Source organism: Myxocyprinus asiaticus, chromosome 2 (genome assembly GCF_019703515.2).
Source record: "Myxocyprinus asiaticus isolate MX2 ecotype Aquarium Trade chromosome 2, UBuf_Myxa_2, whole genome shotgun sequence".
Classification (NCBI taxonomy): domain Eukaryota; kingdom Metazoa; phylum Chordata; class Actinopteri; order Cypriniformes; family Catostomidae; genus Myxocyprinus; species Myxocyprinus asiaticus.
Window position 1 is genome coordinate 39,793,304 of NC_059345.1, and position 27,047 is coordinate 39,820,350.

At 36.7% G+C, this 27,047-nt stretch overlaps 1 protein-coding gene across 1 annotated transcript; it reads left to right on the forward strand.

The window, feature by feature from the left end:
- Window positions 1-1,008: 1,008 nt before the first annotated feature.
- On the forward strand, window positions 1,009-25,894 carry LOC127452417 (rho GTPase-activating protein 1-like). The gene is made up of 13 exons (XM_051717834.1): window positions 1,009-1,355; window positions 5,274-5,418; window positions 10,069-10,161; window positions 10,309-10,396; window positions 17,866-17,997; window positions 18,093-18,179; window positions 18,330-18,428; window positions 18,536-18,646; window positions 19,019-19,095; window positions 19,314-19,391; window positions 19,498-19,626; window positions 20,352-20,455; window positions 23,950-25,894. Exons 1-13 carry the CDS (start codon window positions 1,347-1,349, stop codon window positions 24,118-24,120), a joined length of 1,323 nt encoding a protein of 440 aa, XP_051573794.1. The 5' UTR covers window positions 1,009-1,346; the 3' UTR covers window positions 24,121-25,894.
- Window positions 25,895-27,047: the final 1,153 nt, after the last annotated feature.

Here is a 27,047-nt window from a genome sequence, read left to right on the forward strand (position 1 = left end):
AGTAAGAGGACGCAACGCCGGCGAGGGCAATCTTTCAACGGGTAGCACGAAGCATTCATGCTGTAACAAGAACAGTTAGTGTTAGAGGCCAATATACGAGAGCGCATTGCTACAAACAGCAGCAGAACATACCTCCAGCACGGGACATTGTGGCACCGGAAAAGCAGTCGATCAACAGCCACTTTAATATACCCCTCCGGAATAGAACGCCAATTATCTACGTGCGGAGTAACCACACCCAAATGGGAGAGATGCGGTAAAATAACTGCACTCCACTACAAGTAATCGAGCTTGAAATCATGATCACCAAGGAGACTGCAGATGTCAAGATTTGTAGTAAAAAACTATTTATATTTTGGTATGTTCTCACCCAAATCGACTGGATCACTTCTGAAGACATGGATTAGACCACTGGAGTCTTATGGATTACTTTGATGCTGCCTTTATGTGCTTTTTGGAGCTTCAAAGTTCTGGTCACCATTCACTTGCATTGTATGGACCTACAGAGCTGAGATATTCTTCTAAAAATCTTCGTTTGTGTTCTGCATAAAATGAAAGACACATCTGGGATGGTTTCAGGGCTTCATTTTTAATACACAACATATAATTTCTTATTTGTTGCATATGATTTTGGAGTAAAATAGGACCAGGATATTTTCTTGACAGGTTTCGTGATGATTACCCTAGAATAAAAAGCGGATAGTTAAATCGTGGTTTGGGAGACCTGCGGTTACTGTAATGACACATTACTGGGGCGTGGTCACGCACATTGTACAACTGGTGATTTCTGCTGCTTCCGGGGCGTTTACACTGACATGACAACACGGATCTCAAACCGGAAGTGGCGCATTAAATTGGCAAGCTTGGCAGAGTTGTGAAGACTTGTGAGAGCGCTGAATATTAGTTAAAGCCGTTCTCTTTTGGCTTCATAAAACCTAGCTGGGTTCTGCGCAACGGTGGGGAAACTCTTGTTTGATTTTCCAACCCGATAAGTTAAAACGGTATGTAGCTATTTAGCTTAGCAGGCTGTCGACTGAACACAGCAAGCCGTATATGCAGCATCTAGCCGTCTGCTTTTACGCTATCACTAAGACTTAACATTAGTGTGTCTTCGTTTAAATCACATGTATTTCATGTCATAGGTTTATGTCTACTCTGCACGCCTTTTGCTTGGTAAACACAAGTGTTTCAACAAGTACAGATGTTGCGTTGCCTTAGAAACGCAGTGTAACGTGACACTGTCTGTCCTGAGCCGAGACGAACAGCAAGGAGTGTATTAGACTTCTTAGCACAAGAGATGAAAAAGAAACACTAAACGTCTGACATTTTATGTCCGTCACTCTTAAATGCTGGAGGTTTGTGCGGGGTACATTTTAATGTGTTTGTGTGCCTGCATGACCGGTTATGTTGTCTGACAGAAGCTTTGCACTCAGGATTACTGAGATGTCACAGATAACTCAAGATGATTTCAACATCGTTTCCCGTAGTAGTTGTACATAGCACAGTAAATCTTGCCTCTACCTTGCATGTTTTTAATAATAAACGACGGAAGAGCACCAGCTTGACTCTTTATCAAGCCAGAAATGTTGCTTTAGCAATCATTCGAGAAAGGGGAGATCATTTGTTGTGTTTTCTCTGCTGAGGATCCGTGTGCCGATGGCGACACTGCAGAGAGATAACTAGCATCACATGATAGTGTCCTTTCATGTGTTCTGCAGATTAATCTGTGCAGCTTATATATGCAAGTATTATTATTGTTTATACTTAACTAGTTAAGTGTTTTCATTTATTTTATACATATCCTAATTTATCCATTATTTCCTTAATCACAAATAATAGCATATTCTGTTATCTGTATCACAAAAAGTACCATGGTATTACAGTGTTTTTAGACATGGTCCGTGGTATTGACATGTTTTTGTTTTTTGTTTTTTGTCTATAGTAAAGCCATGGCATTTTTTGAAGTAACTTGGAGTACCATGAAAACTTCATGAAATATGAATATAATAATCATTCAGTACCATGTTATTACCCTTGTAACACCACAGTGCTTCACAGACTTGCTAATCTTTTTCTTGTCTCATCACTCTTTTCACTTTCATCTCCTCTCAATCACTTCATCCTGTCATCTCTCCTACTTCCACTTTGACCTCATCATCCTCTTTATAGAACTGACACTTTCTGTAGAGCTGTTCAGCTTGTAGTTCTAAAACCCGGAAGAGAATTTGCCATGGGATCCCTCATGATTTTCCTATGTGTTTTTATAATGGGGTGTTTCAACTTATGAGTTAAATAAGGTCTGTGGTAAACATTACTTGACGATAGGTGGATGTTTTGTTCTACAACATAAATTACAGTCATAGCTCAAATGTGAATTTTGAAGCCGTATTTTTTTTTTTAAACACACAGTGGCTTCAAAATTCACATTTGAGCTATGAAAGTGTGTATTTTATGTCGTAGAACAGAACGTCCATGTATCGTCAAGTAATGTTTACCACAGACCTTATTTTACTCAGAAGCTGAAAACCCCCATTATAAAAACACATAGGAAAATCCTGAGGGATCCCATGGCTAATAGCTTATTAGTTTTAACAAAAAATCAGGCAGCTCCATCAGTTTATGATAGTATTCTACGAAAGATGTATTTAATTTAGATATCTAGACTAAAAAGCAACATGACCGCTCCCATTATAATTAATAAAGTAAGTAATAAAGCTGTCTGCATTGCAAGTATGCGATGTTGGAAATGTAGTAGCAATTGAGTGGATTTTTTATCTGAACTGTTACTCATCTGAGGCAATGCCACTTCAGTCATCCCAGGGGCGAATTCTCAAAGGCATTTTTGCACCCGGGAAGGGGACGCCACTCGAAGAGTTGTTCCAAACAAAAGTGAGAAAATGAATCCTTTCTCGAAGGGCCCTTCCTCAAGACTGTTAGTGAAGGGTACATTCATGCAGTAATGGTGCCATGTTCCTTTCAGAGTACCTACTTCAAAGGCTCAGCCCTTCGGAGTGAGAAGGGCATAGTATGATTTCTTTCGATTGTATTTTGCCCCGATCTACTGTAACGTGCGCTGTTAAAGGCACATCCACCTCTGTCTAATTTTCTTGAATTCTTCTGCGATTTACAAGGAAATCTCACATTGAAACATTATTATTGTTATTGTGTGATTACGATTTTTTAATTTTGTTTTATTTTATCATTTTATCTTTATTATTAAAATTTCACCCAGTTTTCTGCACGACCAGTAGGGTACCTATAGATTTGTGAACGAAAGGGACAGGGGCCCCTGCTGCCCCCTTTCTGTGCACACCACTGCTAAGGTGGCAATAGCATTATAAGTGCAAACGTGCTTCGAAAAGCAGGAGTTATTACAGAATTATTGATATTATTCTGTCAATGACTCCTTAATATTGCATTCTTGTTATGATACAGACTTTTAGAAAGGACAGAGTTGGTTTTGGAGGTGTTGGGGTTTCTTTCGGGCTCTTGTTTTGAAGCTCTCATTAGAGTCTTTGTGTTTTTGATTGAAGTGCTGAATGACTTCACTGAGTGCAGCCTTGATGCCTCTGTAGCACAACTGTGAATGAGGAGCATTGTTTTTGCTGATGAACTTGTAAAATGGGCAATGAATGAAGAGGGGACTAGAGAGCAGAACAGAACCAAATTTAGACTGGTGCTGTTTAGTCAGAACCAAAGGCTGTGTTTAAATAAGTGTTGGCACCAAACACAGTTTGACTAGCTACTTTAAGATGATGATGTGTGTAGTTTTTTTGATGTTAAAATACTTTCTTGTATCCCAAGTTAATACACAGAGACGTATATAAGTAAATCATTTCTATGTTGATTTTCCTGAAAAGTGTTAATTGTAGCGCTTTCAGATATTACTCTGTTTGTTTGAACATCCCAACCATTGGTGATTTTGATGATGTTTGTCAGTGCTTGCGACAAGGCTGAAAAACAGAGATAAGCTCGCACAGTGTTCTTTTATCAGGAGTGATGTACAGATTACCTAATGATCTTTTGCGTAACTTGAAGATTGTGTTCTCACTGTTCTCACTTTTACATTAGAGATATAGATGTGGTTGTAAAAGCAGAATAAGAGCTGCTAATGAAGACGCTGGTAAGTTGGCTGGCTCTGCTAGGGTTGAGGATATAAATAGATCAAAGGGCAAAACCAGCCACATTGCCGCGCAGTCTGCAAAGCGGGGGACTGTCACAGCAGATCACTGTCTGAACCCAAATGATGCCTACACTTGTAGCCTTACGGCTACACACACAATTTTAAAGATGTCACACATTTACAAATGCACATGATTTAAAGAATTCATTCTTTAATTCTTTTCATTGATCTTTTTTTTTTTTTTTTATTATGACCACAAAGCTTGAACCTTAAGATGCAACATTTAAAGGCTATTGCTAGAACCTGAGATTTTGACTGGTCATTATTATTGACGACAGATCGTGAAGATATGTTAACATGATTTTAGTGTGATCAATGTGCTTACAAACCTTGTCTGTGTAAAATTATATCCAATACCAGGATTCCAAGGTTTTCAAGCTGGAATATTGGATACAACTTTACACAGATTAGTAAGGTTAGTAAGCGATTTTTAGCATACTTAAATCATGCTAACATGTATAATTTAAGTTTACCTCTTGTGGTTATACTCCTGAAACAGTGTATTTTGTACTAGTCCTATTCACTTCTGTCGTAAGTGCCTTTGTAAACCCCATTTTTGTTTTTAAATAGCCTTAAAGAGTAATGAGTCAAAATATTGTATTTTGTAAAATAATGAGTTAAAATAATGTATTTATTAATGGCTATTTGTAGTGACTATTCTTTCAAAAAATGTAAAAAAAATAAAATAAAATTTGCTAGTGCAAATGCATAAAACAGTATCTTCTGAATCTGAAGCAAGACATTTTTTTTATTATAGGCATGTCTATAAATAATGATGTGTTATGTTATGCACTGACTGTATTATGGAAGATAGGCTACTTGTTTTAAATGGCCCTCTGGGTTTCATAGATTGCAAGCCTGTGTTATGAAACAAACTAAGGCAAACTTATTTGTCATTGTGTGTGTCAGCCAGTCACTTTGCGTGTGTGCATGTGAAAAACATGAATTTACATAGGTTTATGCTGCACAGACAGAAACTTAATGTAAAGGAAGATCACACAAATTCCTAAAAAAACAAAATGTTTGTGTAGTTTGTATTTTACCATGCCTTTCTGTGTCTCACAGTTGTGTGTGAATTGTGGTGTCTTAGAGGACCATCATGTCATCTGACCTGCTGGTGGACCTGCACGAGGATCTTGGAGGGGACGACTCTCCTAGCGCTGCTCTGGACCAGCTCAAACTGGTACAGGACAAACAGTGGCCGCCCGATGACCCTGTTAGCCTGAGCAAATCTGGTAAGTGCTCAAGGGTGTGAATTGTGTGTGTGTGTGTGTGTGTGTGTGTGTGTGTGTGTGTGTGTGTGTGTGTATTTAGAGGATAGGTATTTTTTAAAATTAGGTTCATTTCACAGAATTGTGCTCGTTTCGCAGAAGGATTTTTGAACTGTGCTCACAAAAGTAAGCATTTGCTAAGAGCTATAACATAATCATAAATACCAATCATATGCTGTTTATATTTAGAAGCAAGTGAGGCTGAATGTTTCCGGTTGAGATTACTGTCATGGTCTATTTAAGAGCCAGCAAAAAACTCAAGAAGTCATACAACATTACTCACACAGCACAGAAAGACACACACACATATATCTATCTATCTATCTATCTATCTATCTATCTATATATATATATATATATATATATATATGTATATATATACAGCCCTCTACATTGCGAGTAAATCACTCGCATATGCGAGTAAATTTCGCACCATGCGACCAAAAAATGTCTCTTATTAGCCACTAGCAAGTAAATATTAACATTTCACTCGCCAGTGATAGAGTTGTGTAGTGTCGAAGCACAAAGGCCCTTTTACTGGATAAAAAGCAGTTGATTAAGAAGCTGGATTCAGCCTCGTCTTTCCCTGCATGCTGTCTCATGAGCGCTCAGGATAAAGCACTTGTGTCTCATTCAGTTGAACTCCGAGCATCTCAGGGAACCACACCACGGACGTCACGAGCAGCTCTCTTGAGAGTTTGTGAAGATAAACCACTTCTCAAGCGCTATGATGTGTACGCTGTCTACAGAGACTTGCGCCAAATTCCCGCAAAAATATAAACAAGGTATAAACGTATTAATTTTGTGAACGCAAAGCACTCCAGTTTCACTTAACGGCCATGTAATGGCAAATGTCCGTGGTCATTGTGGGTTTATATTAATAACATTAATATAATATAGTAGTTATACAGGTTGGCTGGGTTAAAAAAGAAGCAAAAGAAAACATTGAAAAGTCCAGTGGATCAAAAGTAAATTGGGCAATAAGAGAGATGTATTTTAGTTATTTAGACATATTTTGATCATTAAAATATTATTTTAATTATTTAAAATTTTACACTTTTATATTTGACTGTCATTCATACGTTTTTGAAGCCTGAAAAGGAAATCATATACCGTTATTTTATTATATGACCCAAGCTAAATTTTTATAAATGACTTTGTTGTGTGCATGAAGCACACATAGTGAGTTTGTATGGTAATTAATCGTCATATTCGTGAAACACCTAAAACAGACAATTCATCATCATAGCCCTAAAACAGGCAATTAATCGTCATAATCGCAATTATTTGTTTGACAATAAGTTGTTAGCCAAATTTCGCAATCGTGACCCCTAATTTTCAGTATTAGGTTCCTACCTTGTGAATTGTTTGTTAGAAATGTGTACAAAATTTCAAACAGTGACTACAGCTTGTATCATTATTAAAAGTGCGATTTCATGACATCATATAAATTGATAGAATGTGAAATCTGTACATTTTAAAAAAGCTAAAATGTGATTAAAATCATAAAGCAAAATAAAAAAATAATAAATTACAATATACTATATTGTGTGAATATATTTGAAGAGTCCCCCTCTCTCGGTTTGCTTAATATATTGTTTTGTTACATTATGCTTACATGTCGTCAAAAGTCTGGTGAGTAAAAACAAAAATTTACTAGGTAATGACTATTCTTTCTCCAACATGATGTAGAGGGCTGATTGATATATATATATATATATATAATATAATATAATTTTTATACTAAATTGTTTTAGATCTTCAGACAAGATATAACATAAAATACAGTTTTCAAATATATATATTTATATATTTTATTCAACCAAAAAGGCTACCTGTATCACCCATGTGAAAAACTAACTACCCCCTTAAGCTTAATAGCTGGTTGTGCCACCTTTAGCAGCAACAACTGCAACCAAGCGCTTCCGATAAATCGAGAGCAGTCTTTCACAACTCTGTTGTGGCCCACTCTTCTTTGCAGAACTGCTTTAGTTCAGCCACATTGGAGGGTTTGAGCATGAACTGCCTGTTTAATGTCCTGCCACAGCATCTCAATCAGGTTCAAGTCATGACTTTGACTAGGCCACTCCAAAACTTTAATTGAGCTTCTTTTGAGCCATTCAGAGGTGGACTTACTCCTATGCTTTGGATCATTGTCTTGCTGCATAATCCAGTTGCGCTTGAGGTTCAACTCACGGACTGAAGACTGGATGTTCTCCTTTAGGATTTTCTGGTAGAGAACAGAATTCATGTTTCCCACAATTATTGCAAGTCACCCTGGCCCTGAAGCAGTAAAGTATCCCCACACCATCACACTGCCACCACCATGCTTGACCGTAGGTATGATGTTCTTTTAGTGGAATTCTGTGTTTGATTTACACCAGATATAACAGGACCCCTGTTTTCCAAACAGTTCCACTTTCGACTCATCAGTCCACAGAACATTCTCCCAAAAGGTTTGAGCAACATCGAGTTGTGTTTTGGCAAAATTCAGATGAGCCTTAATGTTCTTCTGGGAGAGCAGTGGTTTTTGCCTCGCCAATCTTCCATGGATGGCATTTTTGCCTAGTGTCTTTCTGATAGTAGAGTCATGAACAGTGGCCTTTATTGATGCGAGAGAGGCCTGCAGTTCCTTGGATGTTGTCCTTGGCTTTTTTGTGACTTCCTGGATGAGTTGTCGCTGTGCTCTTGGAGGAATTTTGGAAGGTCGGCCACTTCTGGGAAGGTTCATTACTGTGCCAAGTGTTCTCCATTTGGAGATAATGGCTCTCACTATGGTTCTTTATAGTCCCAGAGCCTTTGAAATAGCTTTGTAACCCTTCCCAGACTGATGTATTTCCCTCATCATTTCTGGAATTTCTTTCGACCTTGGCATAGTGTGCTACTGGGTGAGACCTTTTAGCCAACTTCATGCTGCTGAAAAAGTTCTATTTAGGCATTGATTTGATTGAACAGGGCTGGCAGTAATCAGGCCTGGTGTGTCTAGTCCAGCTTAACTTCATTATGAATGCTGTTTCATAGATTTGGGAATTTAGTAACTAAGAGCAAATACATTTTCACACAGGCAGAGTTAGTATTGGATAACTTTTTTGCTTCAATAAATAATATTATCATTTAAAAACTGTATTTTGTGTTTACTCAGATTGCTTTTATTTTATGTTCGATTTTGTTTGAATTTTTGACAGTTTATTTTGAGATATACACAAAAACAGAAGAAATCAGGATGGGGGCAAATACTTTACAGGGGTGCAGGCCTTTTGAAACAAAAAAACAAAAACAAAAGGTTAGAGTGGGCAGAGAAACACAGACATTGGACAACAGATAATTAGAAAAGTGAGTTATGGATCTTAACCCCATTGAGCTTTTGTGGGATCAGTTAGACTGTAAGGTGCGTGAGAAGTGCCCAACAAGACAGCCACATCTATGGAAAGTGCTACAGGAAGCGTGGGGTGAAATGTCACCTGAGTATCTGGACAAACTGACAGCTGGAATGCCAAGGATCTGCAAAGCTGTCATTGCTGCACGTGGAGGATTTTTGGATGAGATCTCTTTGAAGTAGTTTTTTTCAAATTGCAATAGTAATTTTTCACGTTATTAATGTCCTGACTATACATTGTGATCAGTTGAAAGCCACTTTGGTGAATAAAAGTACCAATTTCTAGTATTTGATTAAGGTTGACAGCGTTAGCAACAGTAAATAAGGGAGGGTCAGTGATGGAGCTTTCGTTGAAAAAGCTCTTTCTCAGTTTCTTTCTAAATGTAAATGCGGAATGCACATTCCATACCATGTGGCAGCATTTTGCAGAACTGCAGAAGAAGCAATACTCAAATTCATACCGCTTGACTTTTCTGTATATTGTTTTAACCGGTATATTGCCCACCCATATGTACAGTACTGTGCAAAATTCTTAGGCACATAAGGTGTTTCACAAAAGCATTTGTCTTAAGATGGTTATTTATATCTTCAGCTTTAGTGTGTCAATAGAAAATATAAATGTTAGACTCCCAAACCTTACTTTTACAAATAGAAAAGATTAGAATAGAAGAACAGGGAGCCCTGCAACAGATGCCATGGCCCCCCACTGAACATCAAGTCAGTCTGAGATTACATAAAAAGACAGAAGCAATTGAGACAGCCTAAATAGGTAGAAGAACTGTGGTGAATTCTCCAAGAAACTTGGAACATCCTATCTGCCAACAACCATGAAAAACTGTGTCCAGGTGTACCTAGGAGAATTGGTGCTGTTTTAAAGGCAAAGGTGGTCACACCGAATATTGATTTAGCTTTTTTATGTTTACTGGACTTTGTATGACATTAAGTGATAAATGAAAACTATTTATTTCATTATTTTTTTAAGACATCCTCACTATGCAACATTTTTCACAAGTGCCTAAAACTTTTACACAGTACTGTATGTATTAAATAATCAGCCACACTGCATCATACCTGAATATAATATGCCTGACCTTGCACACTGATGCCTTTTTAAGCTCTGCTTTTCATGTAGGTGGTACATTTAGACATATTGCTTTGCATTTGGGATCTTAACATCCTTTCATGAGTCCTCAAAAATACAAAATAATAAAATACTTTTTTTGTATTCTTTCCTGCAGCTTCAGATATTAAAAGTCTTGGTGGCATCACACACCTGCCCTGGGACGACCCCTTCTATGACATCGCAAGACATCAGATCGTGGAGGTTGCAGGTGAAACATTATTAAAAGCATAAGAATCACCAGCTAGTATTTACTCTAAATTTAAAGCAGTCACACTTGCGTGTCTATCTATTCTCTATCTTACCTCTCTCTTTTTTGTTGTTGTTGTTGCTGTCTCTTGAATTCTTTCATTTATAGGTGATGATAACTTTGGTCGGAAGGTCATTGTTTTTAACGCTTGTCGCATGCCCCCCCAACATCAGCTGGATCACCATAAACTACTCATGTAGGCATCATAGTTTTTTACTTGCTCACCTATGGTTTATATGAATATGTGTAAAGTTGATCTTAACACACTGAATCAGCCATTTAATTATTCTTTTTTTTTATAACAGCATTACTGTATTTAATGATATTATTCTGATTAACAGTTTTTATTGATTCATACAATTTACAAAGAAAAGCAAAACATATATTCACAGAATCAACATTTAACCCCCACTATTACCCCTCCCACTCCCAATCCCCAAACACACCCCCACCCTGACCCTCAACAAACATCCCTGTGGTCACACATGAGTATACACAAAAAATAAATAAATATATATATATATATATATATATATAACACACACACACACACTACAGGTCAAAACTTTTGAAACACTTGACTGAAATGTTTCTCATGATCTGAAAATTCTTTTGATCTGAAGGCGTATGCTTAAATGTTTGAAATTAGTTTTGTAGACAAAAATATAATTGTGCCACCATATTAATTTATTTCATTATAAAACTAAAATTTAATACAAATTAAAAAAAAAGTTTTTGAAATTGATGACCAAATAATAAAGAAAAGCAGCCAATAAGTGTCCAGCAGAGATGGGAACTCCTTTAATACTGTTTAAAAAGCATCCCAGGGTGATACCTCGAGAAGTTGGTTGAGAAAATGTCAAGAGTACATTTCTGCAAATTCTAGGCAAAGGGTGACTACTTTGAAGATGTTAAAATATAACAAAGTTTTGATTTATTTTGGATAAACATAATTCCCATATTTCCATTTATGTTATTCCATAGTTTTGATGACTTTACTATTATTCTAAAATGTGAAGAAAAAAAAAAAAAAAAAAATATATATATATATATATATATATATATATATATATATATATATATATATATATATAATAAAGAATAAGTGTTTCAAAACTTTTGACCAGTAGTGTATGTATGTATGTGTGTGTGTGTGTGTGTATGTGTATGTGTGTATATATATATATATGTATATATATATATATATATATATATATATATATATATAAAATAATAATCACACACATTTAAAACTATACTTCTCTCTCCACTGCCCCTCCCTGAGAGCCCTCCAAGAACGGCAAATAGCTGCCCCATTTCCTGTCAAATAAATCTAAGTTCCCCAGCCTTCTACATGACATTTCCTCAAATGCCATCACCCTCCCCATCTCTGTGCACCACTCTTGAAATGAGGGCACTCCAGCCGACTTCCATCCCCTTAGAACAATCTGTCTACCGATCATAACACTGGTTAGGACCCAATTTTTTATGTGTTTATCCTCTGTATTGATGACTTCCCCATCGCCTAAAATACAGAGTCTGGGGCAAAATGAAATTTGAGTGCCCAATACGTCACACATAATACTCTGAACCTTCAACCAAAATTCTTGGATCTTAACACACCACCAAAAAATATGGGTTGTGTCTCCATTTTCTGATTGGCATTGCTAGTAGGTGGGTGTGTCTTTAAGGCCAAGTCTATACAATCTAGAGTGGGTCCAATAGAATTGATGTAAATTCTTGAATTGCATAAGGCGCACCCTTGTATCTCTAGATGCAGACTTGAAATTTTTTAGAATCCTAGACCACACTCCCTCCTCCAATACTAAGTTTAAATCTTTCTCCCATAATCTCTTGATAGAAGTTAAAGCTCCATCCCCCAGACTCTGAATTAACAGTGAATAATACACTGATGCCTCATGACCTTTTCCAAAAGCAGTAATCACCACTCCCAGGGTATCTGCCGCTTGAAGGGGGTGTATTCTACTCCCAAAAATAATACAGAGCAGGTGCCACAGCTGTAAATACCTGAAGAGATGAGATCTGTGAATCCAAAAATATTGAACCATATTTTCAAAGGTTCTCAACACTCCATCTCATATAGGACACTGAGCATATTAACCTCCCTCACAATCCACTCTGACCAGCAGAAAGGGGACTTATTAATACATAATTTAGGGTTCAGCCATATGCTCGAGGCAACATTTAAATAAATGTCCGAATTAAACACTCTGGACACTTTTGTCCATACTGAGTGCAAATGCGAGATAACGGGGTGTAACTTAACTTCTCCGATTAGTTTGATAGAAAGGCTTTGCAATGGCGAAATAGGGTCAAGAACTTCCTGTTCAGTACAAAACCAGGGAGGGGCTCTCTCTGGTGGAAGCAACCAATGAGCCAAATGTCTGAGACCAAATGCATAATAATAAAACAAAATCTTGGGTAGGCCTAACCCACCGTTGTCAATCGGCCTATGCAACTTACTGAAATGTAATCGGAGACGTTTACCATTCTAAATGAAGGACTTCGCTATGCCATCAAATTGCTTGAAATAAGAGAGGGGGACATATATAGGGAGAGACTGTAGCAGGTAGTTGAATTTTGGAATACAATTAAGTTTAATAACATTAACCTTCCCAATCATAGATAAATATAATGAAGCCCACCTGCCCGCATCACTCGAAAACCTTTTTATTAAAGGATCAAAATTAACTCTAACTAAGTCACACAAATTTGCTGGGAATAAAATGCCCAAATACTTAATGCCCTGTTTGGGCCACTGGAAGACGCCTGACTGAAAAGTCGTTACCGGGCAGAACGCTGTCAGAGCCAAAGCTTCAGATTTAGACCAATTAACTCTGTATCCTTAGAACTTAGAAAAGGAATTAATATTTCTGTGGAGGTAAGGCATAGATCTAGTGGGGTCAGAGACGAATAATAAAATATCATCTGCGTAGAGCAAAAGCTTATGCGCCACACCTCCCACCATCACCCCTGGAAAATCATCCTCCTTTCTTATCACAGCTGCTAATGGTTCCAGGGCAAGACAGAACATCAATGGGGAAAGAGGTCAACCCTGCCGGGTGCCCCTATCCAGAGTAAAATAATCTGAAATTAATACATTCGTTTGTACCGCCGCTACAGGTGTCTATAAAGTAACTTAATCCAACCAATAAAAGTATTCCCGAACCCGTACATTTCCATAATCTTAAAAAGATAATCCCATTCTACCATATCAAACGCCTTTTCTGCATCAAGTGAGATGGCAGTGACCAGAGACTGATCATTCCCCACTGGCCACATGATATTGATGAAACACCTAATGTTATCAGAAGAGCTACGGCCCCGAATAAACCCCACCTGATCTATATGTATAAGAGATGTCATAATTGGTTAACTTCTAGCTGGATCAGGGAAATTGGACAGTAACCCTTACGCTCGCTTGGATCTTTGTCCTTTTTAAGAATCAGACTGATCCAGGCTTGTGTCATGGTTAGCGGAAGCTTTCGATTCTTTAATGATTCCGTATAAACTTCTAACAAAATTGGATCCAATTCTGAAGCATAAGATCTAAAAAAAACTCAGCAGCAAAGCCATCTGGCCCCGGAGCCTTGTCTACAGGCAATTACCTCGCCAAACTCCTCCAAGGTTATCTCAGAATCAAGAGAATCAAGAACTATACTGGAACTATAGAGATCAAGATATAATCCTTTAAAAGCATTATTAATATCAATGGCCGAGGTAAATATTTCCCCACCAGCAGATTTCACTGAGGGAATGGTAGACAAAGACTCTCTCTGTTTTATAAATCTAGCCAGAAGTTTTCCTGCCTTTTCTCCATATGTGGCAACAACTCTAAGCACACCAGGGTGTGATCTGAGACTAAAATGTTTCCAATTGAGCAATCAACAGTATATGAAATGAGGGACTTAGATGTATATATATATATATATATATATATATATATATATATATATATATATATATATATATATATATATATAAAAAATCTATTCTAGAGTAAATCTTATGGGATGATGAAAAAAATGAATAGTCCCTACCAGATGGGTTCAGAAATCTTCAAATATCTGTAAGAACAAGATTTTTACACATCTTGTGAAGCGTCAGTGTTGCTCTATGGGGCTTGCACACTTTTGCTTCACTATGATCAAGGACTGAGTACATCAAAAGATTAAAGTCTCCTCCCAATATTATATCATGAGGGGTGCCAGCGGCTTGCAACATCCCTTCAAGATCTTTAAAAAAGCCCTGATCATCAACGTTAGGTGCGTATATATTAGCCAAAATAAGACTTTGCCCCTGAATTTCTGCTACAACAATAATGACTCTTCCTAATTTATCTTTACTCTGTTTGAAGCATTTTAATTGTAGATGCTTGTCAGTGTAATGACTTCCCTGCTCTTACTTGAGCCAGCACTAAAGAAAACATATCCACCCCATATCTTTTCAAATTTTTCAGCTTCCTGCAGGGAAAGATGTGTTTCTTGAAGAAACACTATATCATAGTTCTTATGATTAAGAAGAGAAATAACCTTCCTTCTTTTTATGGGGTGCTCCAACCCATTCACATTCCACGTGGAGAGAGACAATCCACTCATATTAACATTAGACCATATTCCAACACTAGTGCAACAATTAAGCACCAAACTTCCCCAGAATCAAACAAAAAGAAAAAAGAAAAACATGCGCATTAACCCCACACACAACCGCGCCAACTGGCATCCATCCCTCTAAACTCAAACAGTCCATGTACGCCTACGAGAGCACCCGTGACAACTTTGCTGTCAGATTGCTGAAGTCCGGTGTTTCTATGCAAATTTTGTGAGACAAACTCCAGCCAATAGGCGGAATAAACACAAAGAATGTGTAGATTCATCCACATAACTGTCCCGAAGGTGTGTTACTCCACAAAACAAACTCCAGCTGCTAGGCGGAACCAGCACAAAAAAAAAAAAAAAAAAAAGGCGCTCATGTTTCCTTGAACAGTCAAACGAATATTCAGTGAGCCGGCCCATTCGACTGCTACATGAGTGCAACAAGTGACCTAATCACTCCAATGTCTTGCAAGAAATACTTCACAAAACAAACTCCAGCCAATAGGAGGCATAAGCACAAAGAACATGCAGATTCATCCACAACACTGTTCCGAAGGAGTGTTACTCCACAAAACAAACTCTAGCCGCTAGGCGGAACCAGCACAAAAAGAAACAAAAAAGGCCCTCAGTTTCCTCGAACAGTCAAGTGAGTCTGTCCACTCGGCTGTAGTGTGAGTACCACAAAATAACTTAATCCGTTGACTTTATGAAGGACATCGCTTGCTGTGGGCATGTGAATGTTTTGCGGCCATCCTTAGCATCTATTCTCAATTTAGCCGGGAATATCAGTGCAAAAGTGACCTTCCGTTGATGTAAGAGTTTCTTGAATCGATCACGTTTCTATCTTGTCGAAATCACAAAGTCTGGGAACAAGAAAATGCTGTGGTTCTTCCAAGAAAGCCTTCCTTTATTCCTCGCCTCGCGTAACACGAGATCTTTATCGGATGATCTCAGAAATTTGGCCAGAATTGTTCGGGGCCTGTCTCCCTCAGCGGATCGCTGAGCTGGAACCCTGTGAGCTCGCTTGATTTCCAGTTTATGGCCTTTTATGTCAAGTAGATTCGGAAAGAGCCGTCCAGGAATTTCACCATATCCTGACCCTCTTCGGCCTCAAGAATTCCTATGATTCGGATGTTATTCCGCCGGCTATGGTTCTCCATGTCCTCCAACTTCTCCCAGAGATGCTCCAAATCCACCTTGGTCGCTAGCGGATTAGCAGATAATTCCCTCTCCAATAACTCTAGATAATCGATCTGTTTCTTGACATCCCCCACTCTTGTAACCACTTCAGAAATTTTCGTCTCCATGGCAGTGTTCGATTGACGTATTACAGCAAGATCCACCAAATCAGCAACGACCTTCATCAGCATTGCTGACATGTTCAGCATCTCTCGCTGAATTTCCCTCATTTCTCAACCAAATCGACTCCCTTGCTCGGGGCCTTCTCGGGGGTGTCAGCTTGAGCACGTAAGTGTCTTTTAATGTCTCCAGAGCCCGAGGATTTTGAATTCTTTGACATATTGTCCTCCTAGAACAGTTATGGAACAGAGTGTACCGAATCTCACCGGTTTATGTCATTAATAGTGTTAAAACTAGCAAAGTGCGCAGAGCTCGCCATTCACACGTCCAAACCTCGCAATGCGTCACGTGGTCACCAGCTATTGTACTTTTACATTTTTTCCACTATGCCTTTTTACTGAATATAGGTTGGTGACATGACATGGGTTACTATTTTCCATGGTTTCATACATAAATAGGATGAACATGAGACAATGTAAACAATGAGATAAAATGCACATTGACATAAAATAAAAATCAAGGTCAATTGCAGGGTAAGCAGTGATTGTGCAAAGAGAGAAGTCACTCTCAGGGAAGGGAGAAGAAAATACATACAATAGAATTAAGGCTAGAAGAAATGTTGGCAAAGTAGTGCTGTTATTGTTTTCTGTGCAAAATATTTAGATCATTTATATTTTCTGCTATTATCAATATCTCTGTTCAAATATGTGCCGGTTAAAGTTAGGTTAAAATGCCAAAATTTTAATCATAATATTATTTTTTAAGCAGTGAAGAGTACATTCAGTAAAACAACATTTTCGTTTTGTGTTCTCAAGATTTTTCTTCCTACATTTTCTGCTTAAATGTCAACCACCCATATGCGGAGTATTTATTTTAATCATGTGTTCATTGGGTTCAATGATGTCTTAAGACAAACCTTTTTTTTTTTTTATGAAGTTAAACGTTGACATCTTCCAGTATGACATCTAACAGTTTCCTAGATTTGCTTTAGCGTGGTATGAATTAGCTTTAGCAATCAGTCAGCAATCAGTCAGCAATCAGTGTGAGGTGATTGTAGATGAGTACATTTACATTTATTCATTTAGCAGATGCTTTTATCAAAAGTGTTAGTGTTGGGGGTTGCAATTAACTAATCTTGAAAAGTGTCAATTACCACATTCCAATTAGATGTAATCCTGTTGCATCTAAATTTTGTATTATTTTTCTTTCAGTGGTTAAGCATTGCAGTCAGTCCAGACATGTCTGTTGAACACATACGCCTTTCAGAAATGCCGCAACAACACTGGAAAGCTTCCATTACAATTTAACAAAATATAACCGCAATGAAGTAATTAAGGAACAAAGTTCTCAACTTGTTTTTGGGAAGTGTAGCCTACATAAAGAATATGACTTGTATTTACCCCACATAATAAGTATTTTAATGTAAATTCTATTAATCAAAATTAATAATATTAAGGGAAATAATCGACCATTTTTGTCATAATTGTGCACTCCTAGTATAGGTCTAAATAGAAATTTAGATAACTTTTTATAGTAACAAAATCGAATTGATATAAATGAAATCTAGAACACTTTCAACGATTCTGAAATGTATAAATTAGATCAAATGTTTCTGCAGTTGATGGTTGGTCCATAAATATAAAAAAGATGAGTGCAAATTTCTTTCTGCTCTGCTTATGTGATATGTTTTTTTAGTTTGATGATAGTGAAATGAACACACGTGTGTTTATCCATTGATAATTGTGTTCAGGTATTTGAAGCAGACTCTTGATAAGTATGTGGAGAGTGATTATACACTCATCTACTTCCATCATGGTCTGACCAGTGAGAACAAGCCCTCTCTCAGCTGGCTTCGAGATGCCTACCGGGAGTTTGATAGGAAGTGAGTGATGCTGTTCTTATTGAGGGCCATTTTTTTACACCGCAGTAGACTAGAATAAACCTGATTAAGCTTCAGTATTGCTTTGTTTATTGCAGGTATAAGAAAAATATCAAGGCGCTCTACATTGTCCATCCCACCATGTTTATCAGAACTATCCTTATACTCTTCAAACCCATCATCAGGTCAGTTGCTTAGTCACTCTATACTGGAACCTTACATGCTCTAAACTTATGCTTTTTAGTCTGTAGAATCAGTATAATCTGTTCTCTATGATGCATTTTGTAATAAAGACCCTGTATTTGACCCCTTATGTACTTATGTTCTGTTGACAGCTTTAAGTTTGGCCGTAAAATAAATTACATAAATTACTTGAGTGAGCTGGAGGAGATTATGAAGTGTGATCAACTGGTGATTCCCAACAGAGTCAGAGAGTAAGAAATGAACCATACATATACATATGTATGTACTCAAATCACACAGTCATGTCTCAGGCCAGAAAAATGTATTATGGGATGCACTCAAGTGGCTCTTTCTGTAGGTATGACGATAAGATCCGTCTGTCTCTGAAGCCGTCTGCTATCCCTGGACCAATATCTCCTCCCCGTAGTCCTCCCCTCCCTTTCCAGCAGTTTGGTGTACCACTGTCAACGTGAGTTTCTCTAACCCATTTCCTTACATCTCACACAGTTACAGTTGCTGACTAAAAACATGGAGCACCTTCATTCCCAGGTTAGGCCTGACTGTATTTTAAACCATCACCTTAATACCTCCAAACTTGGTGGATGAGCTTAGCGCATACTGGTTTAGCATAACATTGTGCAACAATTCAAACGTCTCAGTGTGTCAACTTTATAGTTGTGTTAATTGAAAATCACCATCTTCATTAGTGCATTTGATAAAACGAATTTACATTTTTATAGTCAATTTTAAGAGCAATGTTTTATGAAGGAGCTTTGTTTGTTAATATGTGAGTCTAGCAAAGTTTTTTTTTTTTTCCTGTTGTTGTTTTTGTGTGTATCAGATTGAGACAAAAGGCAGCAGACTCTGAGCTAATTCCACTAGTGATGCGTGACACCATTGGATATCTGCAGGAGCATGGTAGGCATCTTACTAAATTCTCTTTTGTTTCTCTCAGCAAGAATTACATTGAAAGACATAATGAGATAAATTTCACAGTTTTTTTCTTTTTTTGTTTATTTTTGTTAAAAAGATCTGGTAAGCCCATAGCTGTATGAATAGCAAAAGGGCCCATGTGTTTTAATTAAATGTTTTGCTCTCCTGTTGCTTAAGTCTTAATTTTATTCTCTTCTTCTCAGGTCTGCAGACAGAGGGAATATTTCGGCGCTCTGCCAATGTTTCTCTGGTTAAGGATGTAAAGCTGAAATATAACTCGGGTATGTGGATGTGCATGTCACATACCCTCACACACGTTCCCTTGATCATAAGAATGATCAGTAGCAGTCCTTAGAATGCTGTAACTATCCATGTGATTGTTTGTAGGCGAGGAAGTGAGTTTCTCTCAGATGGATGATATCCACTTGGCAGCTGTGATCTTGAAGACATTCCTCAGAGAACTGCCAGAGCCACTTCTGACCTACCAGCTCTACAATGACATTGTCAATTTCCACAGTGAGAACACAAGCATACACCCACATAATATTCACATACCACCTCTAAATACCAGCAATTCCAGAAAGCATGCACACATGTGTCTGTATTCCTCCTATACTGACTCAACACCTGCTTAAAACCATGTTTTTTTGCAACTGTGTACTGTACTGTGCAAAAGATTTAGGCACTTGTTGCATATTGTTGAATATGTTGAAAATATGAAAAATTTTGCATATTGAGGATTTCTTCAAAAAATAATGCCATACATAGTTTTCATTTATCAATCAGCGTCATACAAAGTCCAATAAACATAAAAATAACGAAATCAATATTTGGTGTGACTTGGCCAATTCTCCAAGGTACACCTGGACACAGTTTTTCATGGTTGTTGGCAGATAGGATGTTCCAAGCTTCTTGGAGAATTCGCCACAGTTCTTCTATCTATTTAGGCTGTCTCAATTGCTTCTGTCTCTTTATGTAATCTCAGACTGACTCGATGTTCAGTGGGGGCCATGGCATCTGTTGCAGGGCTCCCTGTTCTTCTATTCTATTTGCAAAAGGAATGATTGGAAGTCTAAAATGTACATTTCCTATTGACACACTAAAGCTGAAGATATAAATAACCATCTTAAGACAAATGCTTTTGTAAAACATTCTAAGTGCCTAAAACTTTTGCACAGTATTGAATAATTAGCCTCAAGTGTGAGAATACACCCACACACAGATTGCTTTTTTATCATCAGATGTTGACAGTAAGTCTCGGGCAGAAACAATTCGGAACATGTTGCTGTCCCTTCCTGAGGAGAACTATGCATCTCTCCACTTCCTTATACAGTTCCTTGCTCAGGTAATTCTAATCTGTCTTCTTAAATATATGAGTAATCCTTCATTTTTAAGTAATATTCCTAGTTATTAAATGGAATACTCCGTTCTGATTGGTCAGTTGTGACATTGAGCAGTCGATTATTTCTGAATAATTGAGGTTGAATTCAATGTTTCTGGAGACTCTTTCTTCTCACATAATTTTAATGCAATTAAATATTTCAACAATTTCATTTTTTTAGTTAAATAGCCATGTAATAAGTGTGATAATGTGCAATCAGCTGGTCATTATCGCAAAATAAATCACTTCAAGGTTATACAAGATCCCTTCACTCCACGTGGGGATCCTGATCCCCCTGTTGGGACTGTACTGGAAAGTGTTCATTTTTTTTGTTTTAGTCAGTTTGTCTTTTGACAAATGTCTTTTACATTCAGTCAATATTTCATGATTTTATTTCATTAATTTGTCAATTTTACTATGACTTAAATGGCATACAGTGTTTCCTATTAATTACCTAGACTGTGGCGTCCTGCCACAGTTTCAGAATGAACCGAAAATATTTTTACACATCTCATAATAACATAAAAGATCTCTAACATTGTGTTTTGTCCATTGCTTCGGCAAAGCATCTCTCACTCCCAGTCTGATGTTAAAAACTTTTAAAGCTGTTAAAAAAGCAATGGATTTTCTTAATTTTTCTTTCTATTATTTTTAATCTATTTCTATTCATTGCTGTTTTTATTGTTATTTTATTACTGACTGATTACTAGTCTTAAGTAATTACTTAAGAACTTGAAACATGGTATTGAGAATCATCAAATTTCACTACAGACTACTGACATTTTGATATTGTGATAATCTGTAGCCTTTATTGTACATGGTAGATCTTGCTGCAATAACACGATTGCATAAGTTGATTGTATAGGAACACTATTAGGTTGGACATAGGTCATAATTTTAGAAAAATATACAACCTAAACTTTGACATGTTACTTGAGCATGTAACTTACACTACCAGTCAAAAGTTTTGAAATACTCATTTGTATTATAATTTTTCACATTTTAGAATAATAGTAAAGTCATTAAAACTATGGAATAACAGAAATGGAAACTATGGGAATTATGTTGTGACTAAAAATCCAAATTAAATCAAAACTGTGTTATATTTTAGCATCTTCAAAGTAGTCACCCTTTGCCTAGAATTTGCAGACATGTACTCTTGACATTTTCTCAACTTCTTGATATATCACCCTGGGATGCTTTTTAAACAGTATTGAAGGAGTTCCCATCTCTGTTGGACACTTATTGGCTGCTTTTCTTTATTATTTGGTCCAAGTTATCAATTTCAAAAACTTTTTTTTTTTTTTTAATTAAATTTTAGTTTTATAATGAAATACATTAATATGGTGGCACAATTATATTTTTGTCTGCAAAACTAATTTCAAACATTTAAGCATATGCCTTCAGATCAAAAGATTTTTAAGATCATGAGAAACATTTCAGTCAAGTGTTTCAAAACATTTGACCGGTAGTGTAAATGTCCTTTTCTCTCTCTGGAGAAGTAACTTTTTTACTCGGACAAGTGAATGACCAATTTACATGACAATGCTTAATTTTGAGCCCTGGCTCAAATGTATGCTCTAGTCGATTTTGTGTTTTGACCATTTGTGAACTACGTTAAACTCCGTCTCATTTACCATGCTTTGTGGATGTGACTTTTTTGCCGTGTCATCATTCATATCTATACAACCAATGTGTTTGATTAAATTACTACTAGAGCACAAAATTGTTTACAAGAGTACATAGTTCTTCATCGATATAGCCTCTTAATTTTGCTCTCAAAGTGCACCAGATTGAAGCATTTAACTTCAAAATGTACTAAATTTTCTTCCAGTGGAACATGTCCCCAGTCCCCCCTAGAGGGTCCAAGGTCCACCCATCACAGTCACACAAAATCCTGTGGGAAACACATTAGTCAATGAAAATAACGTTATAGTATTACTTAATAAGGTGAAAAATGACAACAACAACAAAAAAACCCATGTCAAACTGTAACAGTCTAAACCTAAAACAAATATTCAAATATTAATTTGGCCTGATTATAAACTTCAATATAATAATCTAAAATAAGTTCCTGTAATAAGAGCACATGAGTATACTTAAGTATTAGGTACTGTTTAGTTACTGTATTGTGGATTCTTTAGGCTTTTAGAGTCTACATTTTCAGTGTTATTAATTTTCTGTGTTTTAGAGACTGTTTAGGATTTTGTAGCACATTGTTATGGCATTGGTGTATTCACAATGCATGATGTGCCTGTGTGTTCGCTTCAGTGACTGTGCAGATGTAAGGTATAATATTATATCTAAGCTGTGGACATTGCTGATTAATCTCATATAGCGCCCTTCAGTTGACTGGTGTTAAGGTCTTTAAGCCACCACAGCTCAAGCTCAAGGAAATCCCCAAAATACTATGACTGGATCATTTGAATCATCAATATTCAACTAGAGTTTTCATCTTCTAAAAACATTGTTGTTAGATCATTTGTAATATCTTGTAGTGTTGTTTATTTCTCATCATGTTTTCATCAACAGTAAGTTTTAATCAAAATTGTTTAATTATTTTTGCATATTTTTCGTCTCCGTTTTTGTTAACGAACTAAAAGAAACATTGTCAACGAATATTTTCATCAGTAATATTGTTGATGAGATTAACACTGGTACTGAACTGTACATTATCCATTGCTTAGCCTCATGGATGAAGGATATATTACTATAAAAAGTGTTCTTACCTTTTACCTTAAAGGAATATTCCAGGTTCAATACAAGTTAAGCTCATTCGACAGCATTTGTGGTATAATATTGATTACCACAAAAACTAATTTTCACTTGCCCCTCCTTTAAAAACAGCAAATCTGTGTTACATTGAGGCACTTACAATGCAAGTGAATGGGGCACAATCTGTAAACATTAAAATACTCACCGTTTCAAAATTATAACCACAAGACATAAACAATATGCATGTTAACATGATTTTAGTGTGATAAAATCGCTTACTAACCTTTTCTGTGCAAAGTTATAACCAATTTTACAACTTCATTGCCATGACAATATAATGTCAACAAACCCTAAAATGACTGTAAAGATGACAATTTAAACAACTTTACAACTCAAATAATACATGTTTTAACAGAACAATTAATAAAACTGCACATTTCTGCCTTTAAATCCTCCAAAAATTGGCCCCATTCACTTCCATTGTAAGTGCCTCACTGTAATTTTAATTTGTCCTTTGTTTTTAAAGAAGGGATGAGTCGAAATGTTTTTTGTATTTCTTTTTTTTTTTTTTATGGTAATCAACATTATGCCACAAATGTCGATTGAGCTTAACTTGTAGTGAACCCCAAATACACTTTCAAGTATTTTGTCTAGAAAGTAACAACTTTTTAACCTAATTTAAATATTACTCATTTCTTATTTTAAGCCAAAGGTCTTTGATATTTATTCATATTCATGTGCAGGTGTCTGCTGAGAGTGAAATCAATAAGATGACCAATGTCAACCTGGCTGTGGTGTTTGGGCCTAACTTGCTCTGGGGGCAAGATGCAGCCATGACACTCAGCGCAATCGGACCAATCAACAACTTCACCCGCATCCTGCTTGACCTACATCAGGAGGTCTTTACCCAGTGAGCAGCAGCAGAACTTTGACTCCATACCCTTTTGTTGCCCCTCCCCATTCCAAAGGTTCACTCATCTGTTGCCGTGTCCCATCCCTAGTGTCTTTCTCAGTGTTGTCAAATGCACGAGAATGTTAACTGGGTAAAGCTATGCAGGAAGAATAAGAGGGTTGGTTGAAGTGGACATTCTGTGATCAGATTCTGACAATCAGTTTCTTTTCTCTCCTGCAGAAATCATGTAGCTACTGTCAGTCATTATGATACTGGACAGACAGAAGAATTTTATCAGGTCTGTTAGCAGAGACCTAAATCAATGAACCAACGATCAAAACAGGTTGCAGTTTTTGGGGCTTACATTGTGGTAGATATTCAGCTGTAGGATCAGTTTGAATTAATTTCAGTTGGTCTTTCAAGGGGTACACTTTTAATCAATTTTAGAGAACATGCACGTCCTCTTATTTGTAAGTCATAGATAGCACAAGCTATGGATCAGTAAAAAGCACTACTACTTAAACTTTTAACACTTCTTTTAAACATGTTTATGTCCTCTGACATAAAGTATATGTTATGTTTTGTCTTAAAGAGCTTTCATTTAATTTTCATTTATATTATCATATCCTGATTCCTGAATAATATTATTATTTCTAAAATTTTATCGCTATCACCTCCACAGCATATCTCTTTTGTTGTCTCAGTGGTTCCAGGAACAGGGCAGATGCTGTATGGCAAGCACAATATCACTACATATGTTCTTATGACTCACAGAAGCTTTTGAAGCCTGATGCTTACACTGATCATGAGAAGCAGTCTGGCATGAATTCTTGTTCAATCTGAATTCTTGATAATGCAGTATATATAAATACCTGCCAACAATCCCCCAAGTTGTGTGTGTGTGTGTGGTCTGTTTAGTAATGCTGTTGTGTTATTCTACCGACTTATTTATTTTGGCCAAAGATTATATTGTTACAATGTTTATGTGATACATTTTATTTGGTACTAGAAGATGTTCAGCCTGTCAAAGACCGTGCCATTGTACATGGGCTCATTTGAAACAAAAGCCCAAATCTAGGTTGAAAAAGCAAAGAATCGTTTGATGTCATTTTGTCCTCTTGGTGAAATTGTTGGTGTTTTATCAATGAGAAAACATATCATTGTGTGATACAAGTTACTACTGGTGTCTGTGTACATAAACACAAAGTACAGCAACATTCAGTATTTATCACAGGGCTCTGTATAAATAAGAATTTTTTGATAGAAGGAAATGAAACAGTCACAAAGGATGGTTGTTTCATTGATCTAAACGTCCAAAAGAACCATAAAGCAGGTACATGCTAAATGTTTAGCACTAATGATTTAAGTGTCATATGCCTTGATTATTGAATTGTAACTGTTTACCGTGTCATGTAAACGTCCTATCAATGTCAGTACATCGGAGCATTGACAAGTGGACCAGTGGCTTAAATAGTTTTAGCAAAACTCCCTCAAACCCACATGTCTGTGTGCCTTACTGGAATGAACTGGCGATGATATTTGCTGTTTAATTCCCCTTCTCTGGTCGGATCTGTGAACTTTGTGCCATTTTGTTGTATCTGTATCCAAATGCCTACCTGTTTACTTGTACTGTAGACACGTATTTCTGGTTTCCAGGTGAAACTTTGCATTACTTCTTTTGTGAAGGTTCTTTTCTTCCATTTTGGCTGTTAAAAGGTATTCCTTTACTTTTGAAATCCTTACTTTTGTATACCACGTGGTGAATTCAGAGTAATAAACTGTTAGAGATTGTGTAATGCGTTTTCCATTGTGGTTTTATTTGCGCTTTATAACAGAGGCTGTTCAAGGATGGGGAGCCAGTAAAAAAACAACAATTTAATTAAGACCAATGTTAAGTAGGCTGCATTATTTGTTGGCTTTTTTATTTATTTTGTTCCCATCAATATAAACAGATTATAAATATAGAATTGTGTGTGCTTTTAAATCATTTTATATTGTTATGTGCTTTAAAATTCACTTTAGCTTGTTTAGATAAAATTGAAGTATTACAAATATAAAATAATTTATAAGCTTGGATGGGCCTGCAAGAAAAAAATAATTATCAAAATATTAATAAATACAGTGTTGACCAACACAAAATAGGTATCGTTTGAAAGCTTAGAAACTTTACTTTACAATGCATGTAGACATTGACCAAAACTGAACAAGTGCTTTGAAATATGCAGACAAATCAAAAGTGTTCCATTTTGATAATTTATGAACAATTTTGCACTAAATATTATTGTAATCAGTAACTCATCAAATAGCCATGTGCCATATGTTTTTGGAAAGCTCTAAAAAAGCAGAATACAATCAAGCATATTTGTTTCACTCACAGACAAATATATAGTGAGCTATAGCTAAGAACATGTTTTTGACATTAATGTTTCATGTGAACAGGTTTTTGCTCATATACAAAAAATAAGCAGAACATAAAATATCACATACTCATATTAGAGGAGGAGATAATCTTTCAAACAAGTCCACACACAAGGTAATCTGATGCATAGATCATTAGATAATTGTGCACTGCACACAGCATCTGGCTATCTGGCATCTTGCAATCTGGCTGAAAACACATTAGCTTTCCTGGATCAGATGACGTCATCGGAAATGATGTAGTGTCATGGAACGCTAAACCAATCGGACTGGCTTCAGATCGGTGCAAAAAGACATCCATATTTGAGCAGAGAGACATGATTGGTGACTGATACAAATGTCCACCAGGCAGGGTCAGCCCAGGCTTTGCTGGCGCCCTAGGCCAGATTTTAGATTGGCAAGCCCCCCCTCAAACCCAAACAAAGAAACGTAAGCACACACACACATAAACAACTGTGCCTATGGTTGCACAAGTAGTTAATAAAACAAAGGGTAAAAAAGAGAAAGCAATATGAAATATGTACCCAAAAT